The sequence below is a fragment of the Astatotilapia calliptera genome, chromosome 17 (genome assembly GCF_900246225.1).
Source record: "Astatotilapia calliptera chromosome 17, fAstCal1.2, whole genome shotgun sequence".
Taxonomy (NCBI): domain Eukaryota; kingdom Metazoa; phylum Chordata; class Actinopteri; order Cichliformes; family Cichlidae; genus Astatotilapia; species Astatotilapia calliptera.
In genome coordinates, this window is record NC_039318.1 from 11,073,520 (window position 1) to 11,088,453 (window position 14,934).

At 41.4% G+C, this 14,934-nt stretch overlaps 1 protein-coding gene across 10 annotated transcripts in view; it reads right to left on the bottom strand.

Annotated features, from left to right (window-relative positions):
• dlg1a (discs large MAGUK scaffold protein 1a) overlaps positions 1 to 14,934 on the bottom strand; it is a 114,024-nt gene that overhangs the window by 63,260 nt on the left and 35,830 nt on the right. Inside the window, exon 1 of one of the 10 annotated variants that reach the window (XM_026148052.1) lies at positions 7,812 to 8,962. The exons of the other annotated variants lie outside the window; for them this stretch is intronic. Within the exon in view, the coding sequence (XP_026003837.1) occupies positions 7,812 to 8,081 (270 nt within the window). The 5' untranslated portion in view covers positions 8,082 to 8,962. Of the gene's footprint in view, positions 1 to 7,811; positions 8,963 to 14,934 lie in introns of those variants that run through there. 10 annotated transcript variants of the gene reach the window in all.

Here is a 14,934-nt window from a genome sequence, read left to right on the forward strand (position 1 = left end):
TCCCTCCAACTGTGAGCCAGAGCTCAGAGTGAAGTAATACATGCTGTAATGGTATTGTCTGTTAAGAAAGTGGTCTCGGTGTCAATTACAGTCACTGTAACTGACACTTTCTTTCTTTGTCTATCAGTGTGCCCACTGTGACTGCCAGGATGGTGATCTCTTCCTCCATGACTTAATTACAAACTCTGTTTTCAGTCTCTAGGCACTCTGCCTAATCCTGGCAGAGATGAAGGAGCTGGAGTCCTTACAGCAGTGCAACAAAAAAAGTGACTTAAAACTGTGGGTGTTAAAAAACTTCTACTCATTAGTTCCTTTTGAATACATTTATTACTCTAGCACAACCACACACTCATATTAAAGCACTGCCAAAGATCCAAAGACAGGAGGATAAGCAGCAACTACTTACCAGTTTATCTGCTGACCATTTTACACTAAACTTATTGCAAAAATGCAAAAATGTCAAATAAAAATTACAAAGAAAATATTACGTTTCTAAATTGATGTAGGAAAAATGCTTGTTTTTATCTAAGCAACTGTCATAACAAAAGCTTCTTTAGTACCAGTAGTTTTTATGGTATTTTCAACAACCTGGCCATATTTTATTCTGGACAATAACAACATGTGGAATGATGAAAGTGCAGCACTATACTGCACGCATCAAAAGAAAAACGAAGGGAAAAAAGCCCCCACCAACAGCAAAACACAGCAAGGAAAAACAGTGTCACAGATCATTTCTAAAGGAAACAATGACATCCCTAAAGATGCAGGCAGCTGAAATAGAGACCGGATCTGTACATTCTTGGTGAGTGAGTCTAATAAGTTAAATTCATTTTAACAAAATGCTCTTGAAAAGCTGATATCTTTAAGTCTTACTGTCCCATCTATTCATTTACTTCCACTTGTCCAATGCAGGATTGTAGGAGGGGCGGGGACTATAGGGCAAGAGGCAGGGTACATCCTGGACAGTCCACCAATCTGTTGCAGGGCTGATACACAGAGACAGACAGCCATTCACACCTTTGGGAAATTTCGATTCACCAGTTAATCTAACCCCGCTAATTGCATGTCTGTGGACTGTGGGAGGAAGTTGGAGTACCAGGTGAGAACCCACACAGACACACAGAGAATACACAAACTCCACACAGAAAGGCCCCCAAATCCACCATGCACCGAGCAGATGGTGCTTTGAATCCAAGACCTACTTGGTTTAAAGCAACAGTACGAACCACTGCAGCATCATGATGCTGAAATCTTACCTTTACTGAAATTTTATGGTATTGCTGCTCATAGGATATGTGGAAATTTTGACAGTGTTAGTACTGACATTAAAATGTCTCATGCTGTTACTTTCTTAAAGAAGAAACATCAGAAGACACCCACTTGTACCTATCATGCAGAACATTAAAAAACTAACTGGAACTAGTGCATATTTGGCTTCCAAGTGACAGAAACCCTGGCCTGGTTGTTAACACGGACAAGTTATTTCATTTACAATCTGGGAACCAGATTTTGAACGTTTCTGGAAGCCAGCTGACATCACTAGTTCCTCTGCTGTCACTCTGCATATTATCTTTCTCAAAATGCAATCCCTGTCTTGCTCTTATTATGGACTGTTTACCTGCATGCAACCACAGCCAGCTCTAATACAAGCAAACAAATACAAGAAAGCTTCTGGTACCAAAATCGAATCCCTTCCCTGCTGACTCTGCATATTCATATCTGTTTTAGGACTTTTTCCAGAGGCAATTTGCTGAAGTGATATAAAAGATTTGATCATACCTACTTGAAGAAAGGGACAAACTGTGAGAGAAGCCACTACTGGTGGTGCTGCTGCTCATTTCTGTCACAGGATTAAACTTTAATTTTAATCAAGACGCACACTCATTGTCCTACAAGGAGGCACAATTACAAGTCAAGAGGGATGGCATCATTAACGTGGGACAAAGCTTGCTGTTTGCTGGCTCATATTCTCTGTGCAACAAAAGCTTTTCCAATTATAATCTGTGCCTTATGGTGTACAGTAATGAGCCTGTCACTTACTGTAGCACATCCATGTGTGACTGCATAACAAAGGTGCCAATATTATTCTGCCTGGTAGTAATAATAATACACAAGCAGACATTGTTGCTCTAAAATGAAAAGCCGATGCTCTAATGAAGCAGTGACACTCAAGGCTTCTGATTTACATCACAATCAGCACTTATATCCAGTCATGAATTTCTCAAGTAGCGGTGAATAGGTCAAGCCGCCTGTAGTGTCAAACCATCCCATAGTAATCACACAAGATGGATGGAGACATCGTTATGTTGTGTTCAGTCTCATTAGTTAGTGGACATATTAAGTGATTGCTTGTGGTCAGCTAATCTGTGCTGATTATATCAGCATAACCAGAGAACAGGCTGGAGGTAGGAGACTGATGGAGAGGGAGCGTGTGGAGATGTCTGTGTGTGTGTGTTCAGTGTGTGTGGGAGAGAGCTGATATGCAAGCTTCATCCCACTCACAGAAGGTGACGCAACACCTCACACACTCTCAAGCAGCGCAAATCCATTGCACTACTCATGGCCACAACACAATGTGTGTGTGTGTGTGTGTGTGCGTGTGTGTGAGATCACATATAAAGATAGCAAGTTTATATACAAATGTTCATCTACTTTTTCCTTTTTAACTTTAACACTCTCTCGTGCACACAAAAACACACAAAAACCCAAATTTCTCCCTTTGGTGATCAGCGCAGCAGTATCACCATGACAACAGTTGATGCCACCTGCAGCGTTGGCTAGCATCAGAGGCGGTGCTCATTAGTTACGACACACAATGACGGTCCGGACGGTATACATTTGCATTATAATCCCACCCACTCATGACATCACCACCGCGCTATCATTTATAATAAAAGAGGGAAGATACAGCGAGGCTACTTTGTTGAGATCATTCCTTCTGTTCTGCAGAATCACACAACATTTACGATTTCATGTAGCAGCTGATCAGAATGAAAGAAAGCAGGCAGGGCACGTCAGTCATGATGCCCCGAGGGTTTCCGAGCAAGTCTGAACACGTTAATGTTTCCAAGTCATTGCTTTTAACCTTCAAGTTGCCCCAGTGTGTGTTTCCATATGATGTGAGCAGAGCACTATCACAGCAGAAGAAGAATAAAGAACCACTTCTGTCTCGCGGCACCTGTTTGTGATTTCTCATTTATTCAGCATTAAAGCGCTTTTTCATTTCCATGAGGCCATGATGTATAGATTCTGAGTGTGGGAGGTGAAAATTCACAGCTATGGTGTGAAGACTCCAAAAAAAAAAAACTTACTTTATTTAATTACATAGTGCCCACTCAAATATTAGACTTGGAGTTTAATCGCACACAAGCATACTGGGGTCCTAGGTTTCCCATCAGACCAATGTACAAGGTGAAATAGTAGGAACGACAAATCCACAATCAGCTGTGAAAGAAAAGCCTACACATGCACATTGGTATCCCATGAGGTGCTGGGAGAGTGGAAAGTCTTCTCAGGAAGAGGAGGATAATGAGCCACTCTCTGCTGAAGCAGTGTGTGTGTGTGTGTGTGTGTGTGTGTGTGTGTGTGTGTGTGTGTGTGTGTGTGTGTGTGTGTGTGTGCTGGGGAGAGTAGGTTGAACTGTACTGTGCAAAAAGGCAGTATAGCTAAAGCATTTGTGACGTAGCTCCCACACATTTTCCATTTTAATATTACCGACATATATAGAGGATATTTTTAGACCTCATTCTTAGAATAAAACAACCACTGTAAATTTGTTACTCTGTCTTTTACACCTTTTGCTTGTGATAATACTGGAATCTGCTGTGATTAAATACATTTTAACACTTTTCTATTGAGTGGGAACATCTGACAGACAGCAGACAATGTGAAACCAAACAGAAAACCGATGTACTGCCTCTCCTGCTGATACTTTACATTCAGACTATTCCAACTAACAGTCCTAACATGATCGACAAGCTGACCTCTGTCGCTTGATTCGCTGTATGCTCAGATGGACATTTTATGATGGATAGTTTATGATTTTAGGATCGGATATCTAATCAGTCACTAATTGTCTCCGTCTGTGTCTTACTCTCTCTCCCACTCTGTCTCCCTACTCTGCCCAACCCTCTCCACACCCATTTCCTTTGACCACTAAACACATCTTTAAGGCTTTTAGAGCTCTTTCTGGAGAGCCAGTATGACCTTCATACCTCTTGTTTACTATTCATCAATTATAGAAAGAAATGGGTGGGGCAGTGAAAGAGAGGACTGCTGTTTGTGTGCACAAAAAAAAAACATTTTAAGCGTGTAGGGTTAACCTTTTGTGTGTGCTATAAAGAGACTCAAACTATATTTGCCTGCTGGTAGCAAATAACACTATCAAAGTACAGCCAAAAGTCAACATCCAGGCTACCTATACAGATGGATTGACTGGAGCGCTGATAGCGTTTAGAATCAATAACATTACTGTCATCGAGGAAGAGGCTTAGCAACAGACACCACTGAGATAAAGTCCAGTCTAAAATCCATATGATTCCAAAACTGTATCATACTGTTATGCTTTATATGGTTTTTTCAAAAAGTGTTGAACATTTTAAACAATTTGATTAAAGATTAATGAACATTTGTGTATTGTTAGCTCAACAATCTAAACCATCAAAACCTTAACTGGCTCTGGCCATTAGCACTTGCAAGTTAATGTGGGGTTTATAGTCCCAAAGAGAGAAAGACTAAGAACCAGTTCACAAGCTACAGGGAGTCCTGCAATGCATAGCACTATAGAGATGACAGTATGCGTGGGCTGAATGCTGGTTAACATTTAGGTATAATGTGAGAGTGAGAGTGAATGAATAGTGGCATTGTAAAGCGCTTTGGGTGCCTTGAAAAGCGCTATATAAATCCAATCCATTATTATTATTATTATTATTATTATTATAATCAGGAAAGGAAGTGACAGATGATTTTACGACGAAAAGGAAGAAGTGCAAGTGAAATCATCAAAGATTAGAAAAAGCACAGATAAAAAGCACAGACAGTGGCTGAAGTGCTTCCACTCCACTACAAAGATACTGTTTATGATCACTTCTGCCTCAACTCTCTTTTGCTGTAAAGAGCAAAAGAGCAAGAAATTAGGAGCATCACAATACTGGTTGGGCTATATATTTTAATGCTGCCCCCTGGAGACAGTAGAAAGTTATTACATATAGACATGGGTCTGCAAAGCTCTGTGTATCATAATGGAAGCTTGATATAACCAACACACACACAGTGTCAAATGTATCACACCACATTTATATCCATACACTCTCTCTGTGGGACCGAGAGTTGTGTTAGTGAGGGCGTGTTTAGCATAATGCCCTATCAGTCATGCAGTAAGTGTCTGAGACTTGGAAATGGTAACACCCTGGGAGAACACAGGCCAATATGATTATTGCAAGGAGGTGGGTTACTTTTTTCTTTTTTCATAGACTGAGCTGTAAATCTGTAGACAACTGTAAAACTGCTGCAGGGTGGAACACAGAGTGGCTCGCCTTCCATTCAGTGTCAGATCAATAATGTTTTTATTCAGTACAGACACCATTTACTATTCTGTAACCCAGAAAGAAATCAGCTGTGAAAAATAAGAAGCTACGGGAAAATGCTTCATTTGGATTTCTCTCATTAAAGCAGAAAAAGGGGTTTATTCTTTAAATCTTGATGTTGAAATTCTTATTCTGACACATATGCTACAGTACCACAAAACATCAAATACTAAAATAAGTGTTTGAGACTGTTACACATGCTACCGCACTTTACAAATCTGTCTGGAATCTTGTAATTAAGGTAGGAATCCATGCATTCATGCATTTATTTATGCATGTTTTATTTTATGTCACTGATGCTTTTTATGTGCTGATTATACCATATCAGTAGAAGGACTCACTAATGGCCAATCACATCATCACATCTGCAGCACTTTCCTAATGTTCTGATGTTTCAAGCTATTTTACCCCTCAGAAAACTAGTCTAATATCTGCAAGAGATGCTGAGTGGAAGGCACAGCTTCCTCCATTTAAAAATCTGATATCAATAACAAGCAACATCCAAAACATTCATGCAAAGTAGAGAATGGCCTGAATGTCTCTTTATATTTTTGCATAATGTAATGATAAAAATAGATTGCATAACACTGTGGAAACAAAGGGTTTCAAAAGGTGGTGCTTAAAAAAGACGAGAACAATCTAAATAGAAAATTACCAAAGTCAGCTGCTGCAAATTATTTCAACATCTGGAAGATCCTAATGTACATCATGCATGTTCACATTTGTTCCATTTTTCCACACTACATGAGCATTATTGACTCAGCATGTGGAAACTCAATAAAGTGGTGAAGCACTAGACAGCTAACTGGACATAAAGCAGGGTTTATAGCTGGGTTAATGGCAGTCTCATCATACTATAGTTAGGTACAAATTTGAAGGTACAGTCCAGTCCGGCACACTCTCCACAATAACTGCGTTCACACTGTTTGGTACAAAAATGTGTAAAACAATTGTAAAATTTGATTAAATTAATGATGTTGCTCTATCCAGGATGCAATCTGCCTTTCGCTCCTCATGTCAACTCAGATAGGCTTCAGCCTGCCCCTCCCCCCATGACCCTGAATTGGATAAGTGGAAGAGGATGGATGGATGGACAGAGGATATATATGCTCCAGAAGACAGCTATAAGAATTATAGATTAATCCGGTCATTACGAACCAACTGATGCATTATTTATATGTTGTTATTTAGTTTATCTTAACACTGCACTGATAACATAAAAAACACAAAATATTCTACTTACTTAAGTATTCAGAGGTCGTTTAAAACCAGAAAGATCAAGTATGAACCCAGGGGAATTACACAAGTAAATATACAAACAAGAGCAGTTTGAGACTACATATCTCTGCAAAGACTGAAAGTTCTCTCCTCAGTTTATGTGACCTCAGAATCAGATAGGACAGCTAATCAGGATCGGTTTATGATATTTTCTTGAGAAAATCTGGACAGAGTCTCACAAGTATTCTTATTTACATCTGATATGAATTTGTGAAGATATGTCAAGAAATGTCCCTGAAGTCTCTGTCCCAAGAAATCTGACAACTGTAAAGAATCCTTAAAAAATGTTAATTGTCCCCTAAAGCTGATGATGCTCAACTTGTCTACTTTTGCTTACATTCAATGCACCAGCTCAACACCAGCCCCTAAATAAAGTGCTATAAAGGCAGTTTAAAAAACATCATCTATCTTTCACTTGTATATAATTCACAAACACGGATAGACTTCCTATGGCTCGTTTTATAATAACGTCCTAAATGAACCGTTACACATGGGGTGACAGTGATGCCTCTCATCAGGTCAGTCACACACCTTCAGTGCTAAGATTTTCATTTCACTGTAGACTTGCAGTGAGGAGACTGCTCAGCTAAATGATGGCTTTGCCATGGCAACACACCGGCTCTCTGGGTCTCGTACACTATGCCAGGGCTCATTTCCATGACAACATTATCAAAATCTCTACCATAAACAGAGTGCTGCTTCAGCTTCAGTTTAAAGCTGCCCCTCACTGCCTCCCTGTTTTTTGGCTAAGAAACTGAAACTGGAGAATGTTAGCTAAATAATGGCACACACACACACACACACACACACACACACACACACACACACACACACACACACAACAAAAACTCAGGTAAGGTTTCATGCTTCCCACCATCCCTAAAGCACAACACACACAAACACACACACAAGCGGGCATACACACACAGGTTGAGGTGTGTGTGTTACCTGGCTTGCAGTGATACAGTCAGTGAAGGCATTCCTCCTGGAGAAGAACATAAGGAGCTGCTGCCAGCGTGAGGAGGACGTGGAGGGGGAGGAGGAGGCGGGAGAGGAGGTGGAGGGGGAGGAGGTGTGGGGAGGTGCCAGCTCCTCCGAGGAGCCCCGCTTGGGCCCCAGCTTCTGTTTGATACCTAGGCCCGCCCCTTGACCCCCGGATGCCCCGCCTACCCTCGAACTGCGAGGGTACAGGGTGTTGTTTCCAAAAATATAGTTCATCGTCTCTGCTGTCTGATCTTCCCTTTGACAGACAAGATTGAGTTCAGGTGGTAACGCTTCTCTGCTGCTTCATCTCCAGTCTCTCTCATCTGTCACTCATCGCTTTCACAGTGTCCCTGTCTAAATATACAGTCCAGCTTCCCTTTTCTTGCAACACTTTCTGAAAATGATGCTGCCTTTGTGGATATTTTTATCTCCTCTTCCAAAGTTTTCTCTTAATAATGTCCCTTTTATCTTCTTTAGCTCAGGATTAACAGAGCAGCTGGTGGAAGGAGAGATGAGGAGGAGGTAGAAAGTGCAGGACAGGTAGACAGGGTCCACTTAGAGTTGAAGCGTGAGTCTGTCTCTCAGGCTCTTTGTGTGTCTGTCCACCCATTAATCCATCTGCCCGTCTTTTTTTGTTCTCCATCAACTGGTCCATCATCCCATCTTCTCTCTAGCCAGGAGAAAGGTCCAACATCCACATCTCTGGAAATCCAAAATTCCTCTCCTCAGCTGCGTTCTTGCCTCTCCTCAGAGACAAGACAAAGTGAGGGGGTGTATGGGCCAGGCACACAAGGATATGAAGATTGATTATTTAAGGGAGTTCACTCTTTCCCTCTGTCTTTCCTCCACCCCACCACCTCTTTCTCCCTCCCTCCCGCCTTCTCTCTGAGTCCAAGGAGATGACCAGTCAATCTCCCTGCTGTCACTGTGTGTGCTCCCATTAAATATGGAAGGAGCAGGGGAGGGAGTGATGGGTGGCTGAACGGAAGAAAGGAGGGAGGTGGAAGGATGCAGGCGAGAAGAAGAGCATCTGAAGTAGGTGGATGGTTGGAATCATTCTGCAACTCTTCTCTTTCTCCTCCCCTCTCTCTTACATCTCAGTTGTTTCTCCGTCTCTCTCTCTCTTCTCGTCTCTCTCACTCAGTACATTATTCAGTCTCCTTTTCTTTTCCTACCTAACCCCCACCCACCCTGTCTGTTTCTTCCTCTCTCTCTCTCTCTCTCTCTCGCACGCTTATCTTTCAGCAAATTGTCTTTTCCAGTCTTTTATTGGAGCTGCAACCCGATGCCCCTTCTCTCTCTCTCTCTCTCGCTCTCTTTCTCCCTCTCTCTCTCCCACTGTTAGATATCATTACTGGTGCAAGCCACGCCCCTACATTCCAGCCAGCCAATGAAATAACAGAACCCCCCTCAGTACATTCACACATAACACACACTCCAAATACACACACACCCTCACACATATATGTACACACATATGCAAAGATGCCTGTTGCAGTGTGAGGAGGAGACACGGTGGAAAGAAAGCTGAATGCCACCGAAGAATACGGTGAGCGCTGGCACTGGCTAGACAGATAACGAGATAAATGTTTGTGTGTTTGTGTGTGTAGGTGTGCTGAGGTGTCTGTGTGCTTTTGTGTGTGTGTGTGAGAGTGGGTGGGGGGATGGGGGGGGAGACAATCTTGGAAACCGAGAGACACTAAGGCACAGTAATAACAGGTATGCTCCCAGTGCGAGTGTGTGCGCTGAAGTACATGCATGCTCGAGGTGATGTTGGTTCTTTTTTAATGTGTGTGTGTGTTTGTGAGAAAGAGACAGATCTTCTCCTGAGGCTGTTTCCAGACACTGCAGCACCCAGCTCTCCCACACACTCGCACTCACTCTTTAATGCACGTGCACACACACACACACACACACACACACACACACACACACACACACACACACACACACACACACACACATAGAGCATGACTCCAGAATGGAAAACAACAGGCTGTTGCTGGGCACCAACTGAGATAAAAGAAAAGAGAAGACAGGAGAGAGGCAAGACAAGCAGGCTAACAAGTGTCCTCACAGCATCCCTGAAGCATGGCATGGAAGTCTAGAGACTTTAGCATGCATTAAAATTGGCTGGCACATCTGGGTCAAAGGTCAAACAAAAGATGGGCGTACACAGGTTAGACTGACCCTCTTACAACAAAGCCGACTCATCCTAAGTGATGTGGACTTCTATCTCTGGTGTATACAGTTAGCCTACACAGCAAGATTAGCCTCCTAGAGGATTAGCCACAGGTGGAGCGGGACCCCTGTCACAGCCTTTTCCTGTGTTTCCTAGGGAACAGTAACTATAGTAACAGCTTTGAGACTCCTGAAATACACCTGGTGCTGGCTGACTAATGTGTTGTTTCCTAAGATCTGAACAGATATGTCAGAGATTTGTTAGGCTTCTTCAGAGTCTAAGATGGATCCTAGACCAAGTGTGAAATATAGAGGATCGCTCTAAATCTGACTTGAATTGCCCTAAATTGCATGGGACTTCTGTGAATACTGCAAAGTATTTTTATTTATTTATTTATTTTTTGAGCAGTTAACATTTCAGTAGGTAGGTTCTCTCTTTTAACCCAAATCCCAGTCTTTACATAAACATTGCCAAGCAGCTTTGGTGCCTAAAATCAACCAAACAGCAAAAAATAAATAAATAAATTTAAAACCAGAGATCCCAGATTGGGCTCAGTACATAATATAAACTGTATATAAAAGACGGAAACAGTAAACTAAAGGCACTATTATTTTGAAGCCTTGAGTCTTGACTTTTTACAAACACTTCACTTTCACCCATATAGCCCAATATTCGCCTCTTGTCAGTAACATGGTAGCCACACGCTAAACACTCTTTAACTTTTCAGGCCAGGAGGCTACATTCAAGCGTGAGGGAGGGAGAAACAGGAGAGTCGAAAATTTTTCTACCGACGAGAGATCAAAGCATGTAAAATATAATAATAACCAGTGCAGCCAGTGTAGAGTGCCTGACGAGCCCAGTTATAAGTACACTGTTAAGACTTGACTGCACACCGTGTTTGCTGCCTCCTAAACAATAAAGTTCCATTGGAGCAGCCTTTTAACGCCTCTGTCTTTCTCTTGCTAGCAAAGTTGACCTAGACAGTAAAGCTAGTTAGCTACCAGCTACGACACAGAACCCGACATGTTAACCAGAGGTGTCTTTACCATGATTCCATCCAATGAGATGACGGTGCTAGCAGCGGGCCGCCGCTTCTCTGAGTTTGAGACCCCTGGTGTACATGAACTGGAGATGCCAAAAGGATACTTTGCACTTATTGCTAATTTGCTCATATCAGCACGCTAAATCCCCAGAATAAAAAAGCAAACATAATAGTTGCTAATTCAGCATTTTGGGATCATCACTGTGAGCATGTTAACATGTTGATGTGAAGTTTGTGGCGCTAGTGCATTCTCACAAAATGGTTCTGTATCAGACTCTTGTGCTTTATTGTTGTGCCTTTGTCTAACATTGCTAAGTCAAAGTAGCACTATGCTAACTTAACTTTATTTTCCATTTTTAAAAAAGAAATGGTAGTCAAATGAAGAGGGCTCTGATACAGATATATCACAAAGAAGTAAAAGGCAGGCCCAGTTATAGTCCACAATATTAAAGCAGATAAACCTCTGGTGCTTCCAATATAAGGTGGATGCTTGTAGTTTTATACTGCTTTAAATTAATAAATTCTCTATATGCGTACTTATATGCTCTTTGTTGAATTTGACTCATTCCTGCTCATTCATTTTGAGTTTCATTCTTTCTTTCCTATTGGGCCTGTGTTGCATATGTCACTGAGACCAAATTAAGTGTTTTCTTCCACTGAAACACTGAAGGGTTTTATTTAGAAACAGTAAGTGTTGCATTTGTGTTAACAGCATCATGCAGAAATCAAAAATCAACTTTCTGTTGTGGAAAATTGCCAAATATGATTAATTACACGTCTTAGAGGAAGTCATGAATAAAAGCCAGTTTAAAATATACGCCTGTCACATTTTGCAGTTGAGAAAAATAAAGACCTCTAACCTTTTTAAGGAAATATTCTATTTATGAAAAAGTTTTTAATTGTCTAAGAACATTACAAAGAAAAACTGATAGCAGAAATTTAACACTTCACACACAACACAAACGTAAAACAACTATATCTGCAGAACACTGCACTGATGGAACCTCAGCCGCTTGCATTACCCACTATCAGAGGGTGTGGAGCGCCAAATCAGTCATGCCGCCTGCAGTGCAAACACTCAGTTAAAGCATATTATCCTCATAACTGGCATGAATTAACGCTGGAGGCATATTATTAGACTCCCCTGGTCACCTTCTCATACTGTCTGCAACTAGCCACTACAACACAAAGTATAAAACACACACACACACGTCAGCTGACACAGCATTATTTCTGTAGCACACAGTCCCTATCACAACCCTTAATGTGCGTGTGTCTCTCTCTCTTTCACTTTTTCCCTCTCTCTCTCCAGTCAAATGTCAGTAAGTGAATGCCAACTCTATTAATATTTCAGAACCAATTAAATAAAAGCACACATCATGCATGTTTAATGTTCGCCTGCTGAGAGAGCCAAATTTGCCATTCTGTCCTCTACAGGTAGGCCAGGCTGGTGATAGATAGCCTCGTGTACAAATGCTGTGTTTACTGTTTTTTTTTTTTTTTTAACAAATTATTTTCTCCTACTGATCTGGCTGAATGACCTAGAACCTATTTTCTGTCCCAGCTCCACAGACTCTAGACAGGATGACCCTGTAAGCACAGTAACCCAGAATTTTCTAGACTTTCTGAACTAGTAACAGGACCCATAGAAGTGCTGTCATGTTCTCTAAAGAATGAATATACATTTGGAACATGGACACAGACCAACACCTGAAATGCAGTTCTGCACTGTTTGTTCTCACATTGCAATAGCCAGCTTGTAGATAGCTCTCTGTCAAACTCTAATATGTATTATCTTACATTGTCTACAGCCGTAAAGGGACCATGATGCAGTCAGAAGGACTGTAAAGCAGACGCCATACAGATCTATAGTGCAGTGGTTCCTAAGCATTTTGGCTCCTCACCAGCTCTTCCATTAGATTCCTCTTCGATTCTGGTAAGGAGAATTTTGCAGAGCTATGTCAAGCTTTCCTTGTAAATGCTGGGTATATAAAAAAATGGACATAAAACACTGTAGCATAGACAAGCACAAACCCAAGCAAAAAGAGAGTCCCAATAGGCCAAGACGGATATTTAGGCTTTTCTGACTGAGGTCAGGATTGGCTTTTTTTTTGCTACGCAGCACGGTCTAAGTTTGTGATTTAAAGCAACAACAATCAATATGACAATGACGACGATTCAAATAACTATCAGCTCAAGGTTATGGTCATAGTGACAAGTCAATTCATCAGATTTCCCTCTTCAGCTCTTCAGAACCTTTTAGCATCATTCAGCTCTTTGTTTGGCCCAAAACTTGACGGTTATTGTTTACAGTGTTGTTTTTATTGTGACAAAGCACGTGGGCATTTTTTAAAAGAGCAATATCTGCTTAGCATCAAAAGGCAGACAGAGAAAAGCATTTTTCACAACTGCTGTTAACTCATGTGAAGTCTCACAGGGCCGTTCTGTACAGGGTGCACATGTTGCCCTTTAGACATGCCAGTTGCCCTTGTGTCCTACCTATATTAAGTCGATGACTGCCAGCTCTAGCTATCATTCAGTACTAACAAAATTACGAGAATCTTAATACTGCACAGTTCCACTTTAATGCTTTTAAGGACTTGATGATCTCTCATTTCCTTGTGACCAGCAAGCATTGAACAGCTATTTTAAGTCAGATATGACTAGCTAGGTGGCCCGGCTCACTATTTTTCATACTCGTTTAGAAAAACACTGCAGTTTAGAAAATTAAATTACCTTGTGGGCTGATGCAATTGCACTCAGCTACATGGCTGCGTACCAACACTGAGCAAAGTACATCAGTGTTAATTAAGCAGAGCACAAGAGGGTGGCAGTATAGGGAGGATCAAATCTGTAAGCTCCAAATGTTTAAATAACTAACTTTTTGAGAATCTAGCAGAAAGGGCAAGCTACTTCTGTGATGTTGTCCTATTAAGCACTTAGAAACGGGATTAAGTTTGAGCGGCAGGTCTCTCCCTGAAGGTAGACAAAGGCTGTGCGTTAAACGGCCGGACCGGCACAGTGAAGCAAACATCCCTGAAATGTTACAGTGAGCGGACGTCTTACTCAATGTTAATTACTATTACTGTAAAGGAAAAAGAGTTTGTTTGGAGAGGAATGAATTGGCTGACTGACAGGCTGATTAACATCCAGCAACAAATCTGTGCTCTGTGTCTGTCTGCCCATAATTCTCCCTTCATCCCGTTTTTTCCCATCACTGGCCCTCTCTGTCTTTACTTCCTGCCTAATTATCTGCATTAGCTTAATGACTAGGAGCCACTGAAGCTTCTGAGTACACCATGTATGTCTTACAGTCTGTGTGTTCAACACAGAGAGCAAAACGCTTTTTATGTTCCACTGCTTTCAGTCTCTGCAATAGATATACGGTTTGCCAGAGACTTTTTAAAGCAAAGTCAATTATACGACTGCTCTTACCCTCTATTCAGCGACAAACTGCTGAGCAGCTTTGTCAGTATTGATAAAAAGCATTTCCATTATCCCAACATTCAGTCGCCAAATCATATTAAACAGTTTGATGAATAGAATTCAGTCAGATATTAATTTGTGAAGGCATAACCCTGAACAGCTGTGAACTTTGGGAGGCCTCTTCTGCCCCCTGCAGTTCACAAACTGTAACTACATGCATTGAAAGGAGCTCAAACTGGAGATTTGACAGAGCTCCTCCAACTGCATTCTAATGAGCACACAAGATACAGACACAGCAAGTTTAACATGGGTGACATGAAACGGGGTAGATAAGATGGGTTATAACCTACAATTTATCGTAAAGAGCATGATTACATATCGACACTGCAGTTGCACAGAAGACTATATGTGCTCGCGCCACATCCATGCAAGACCAT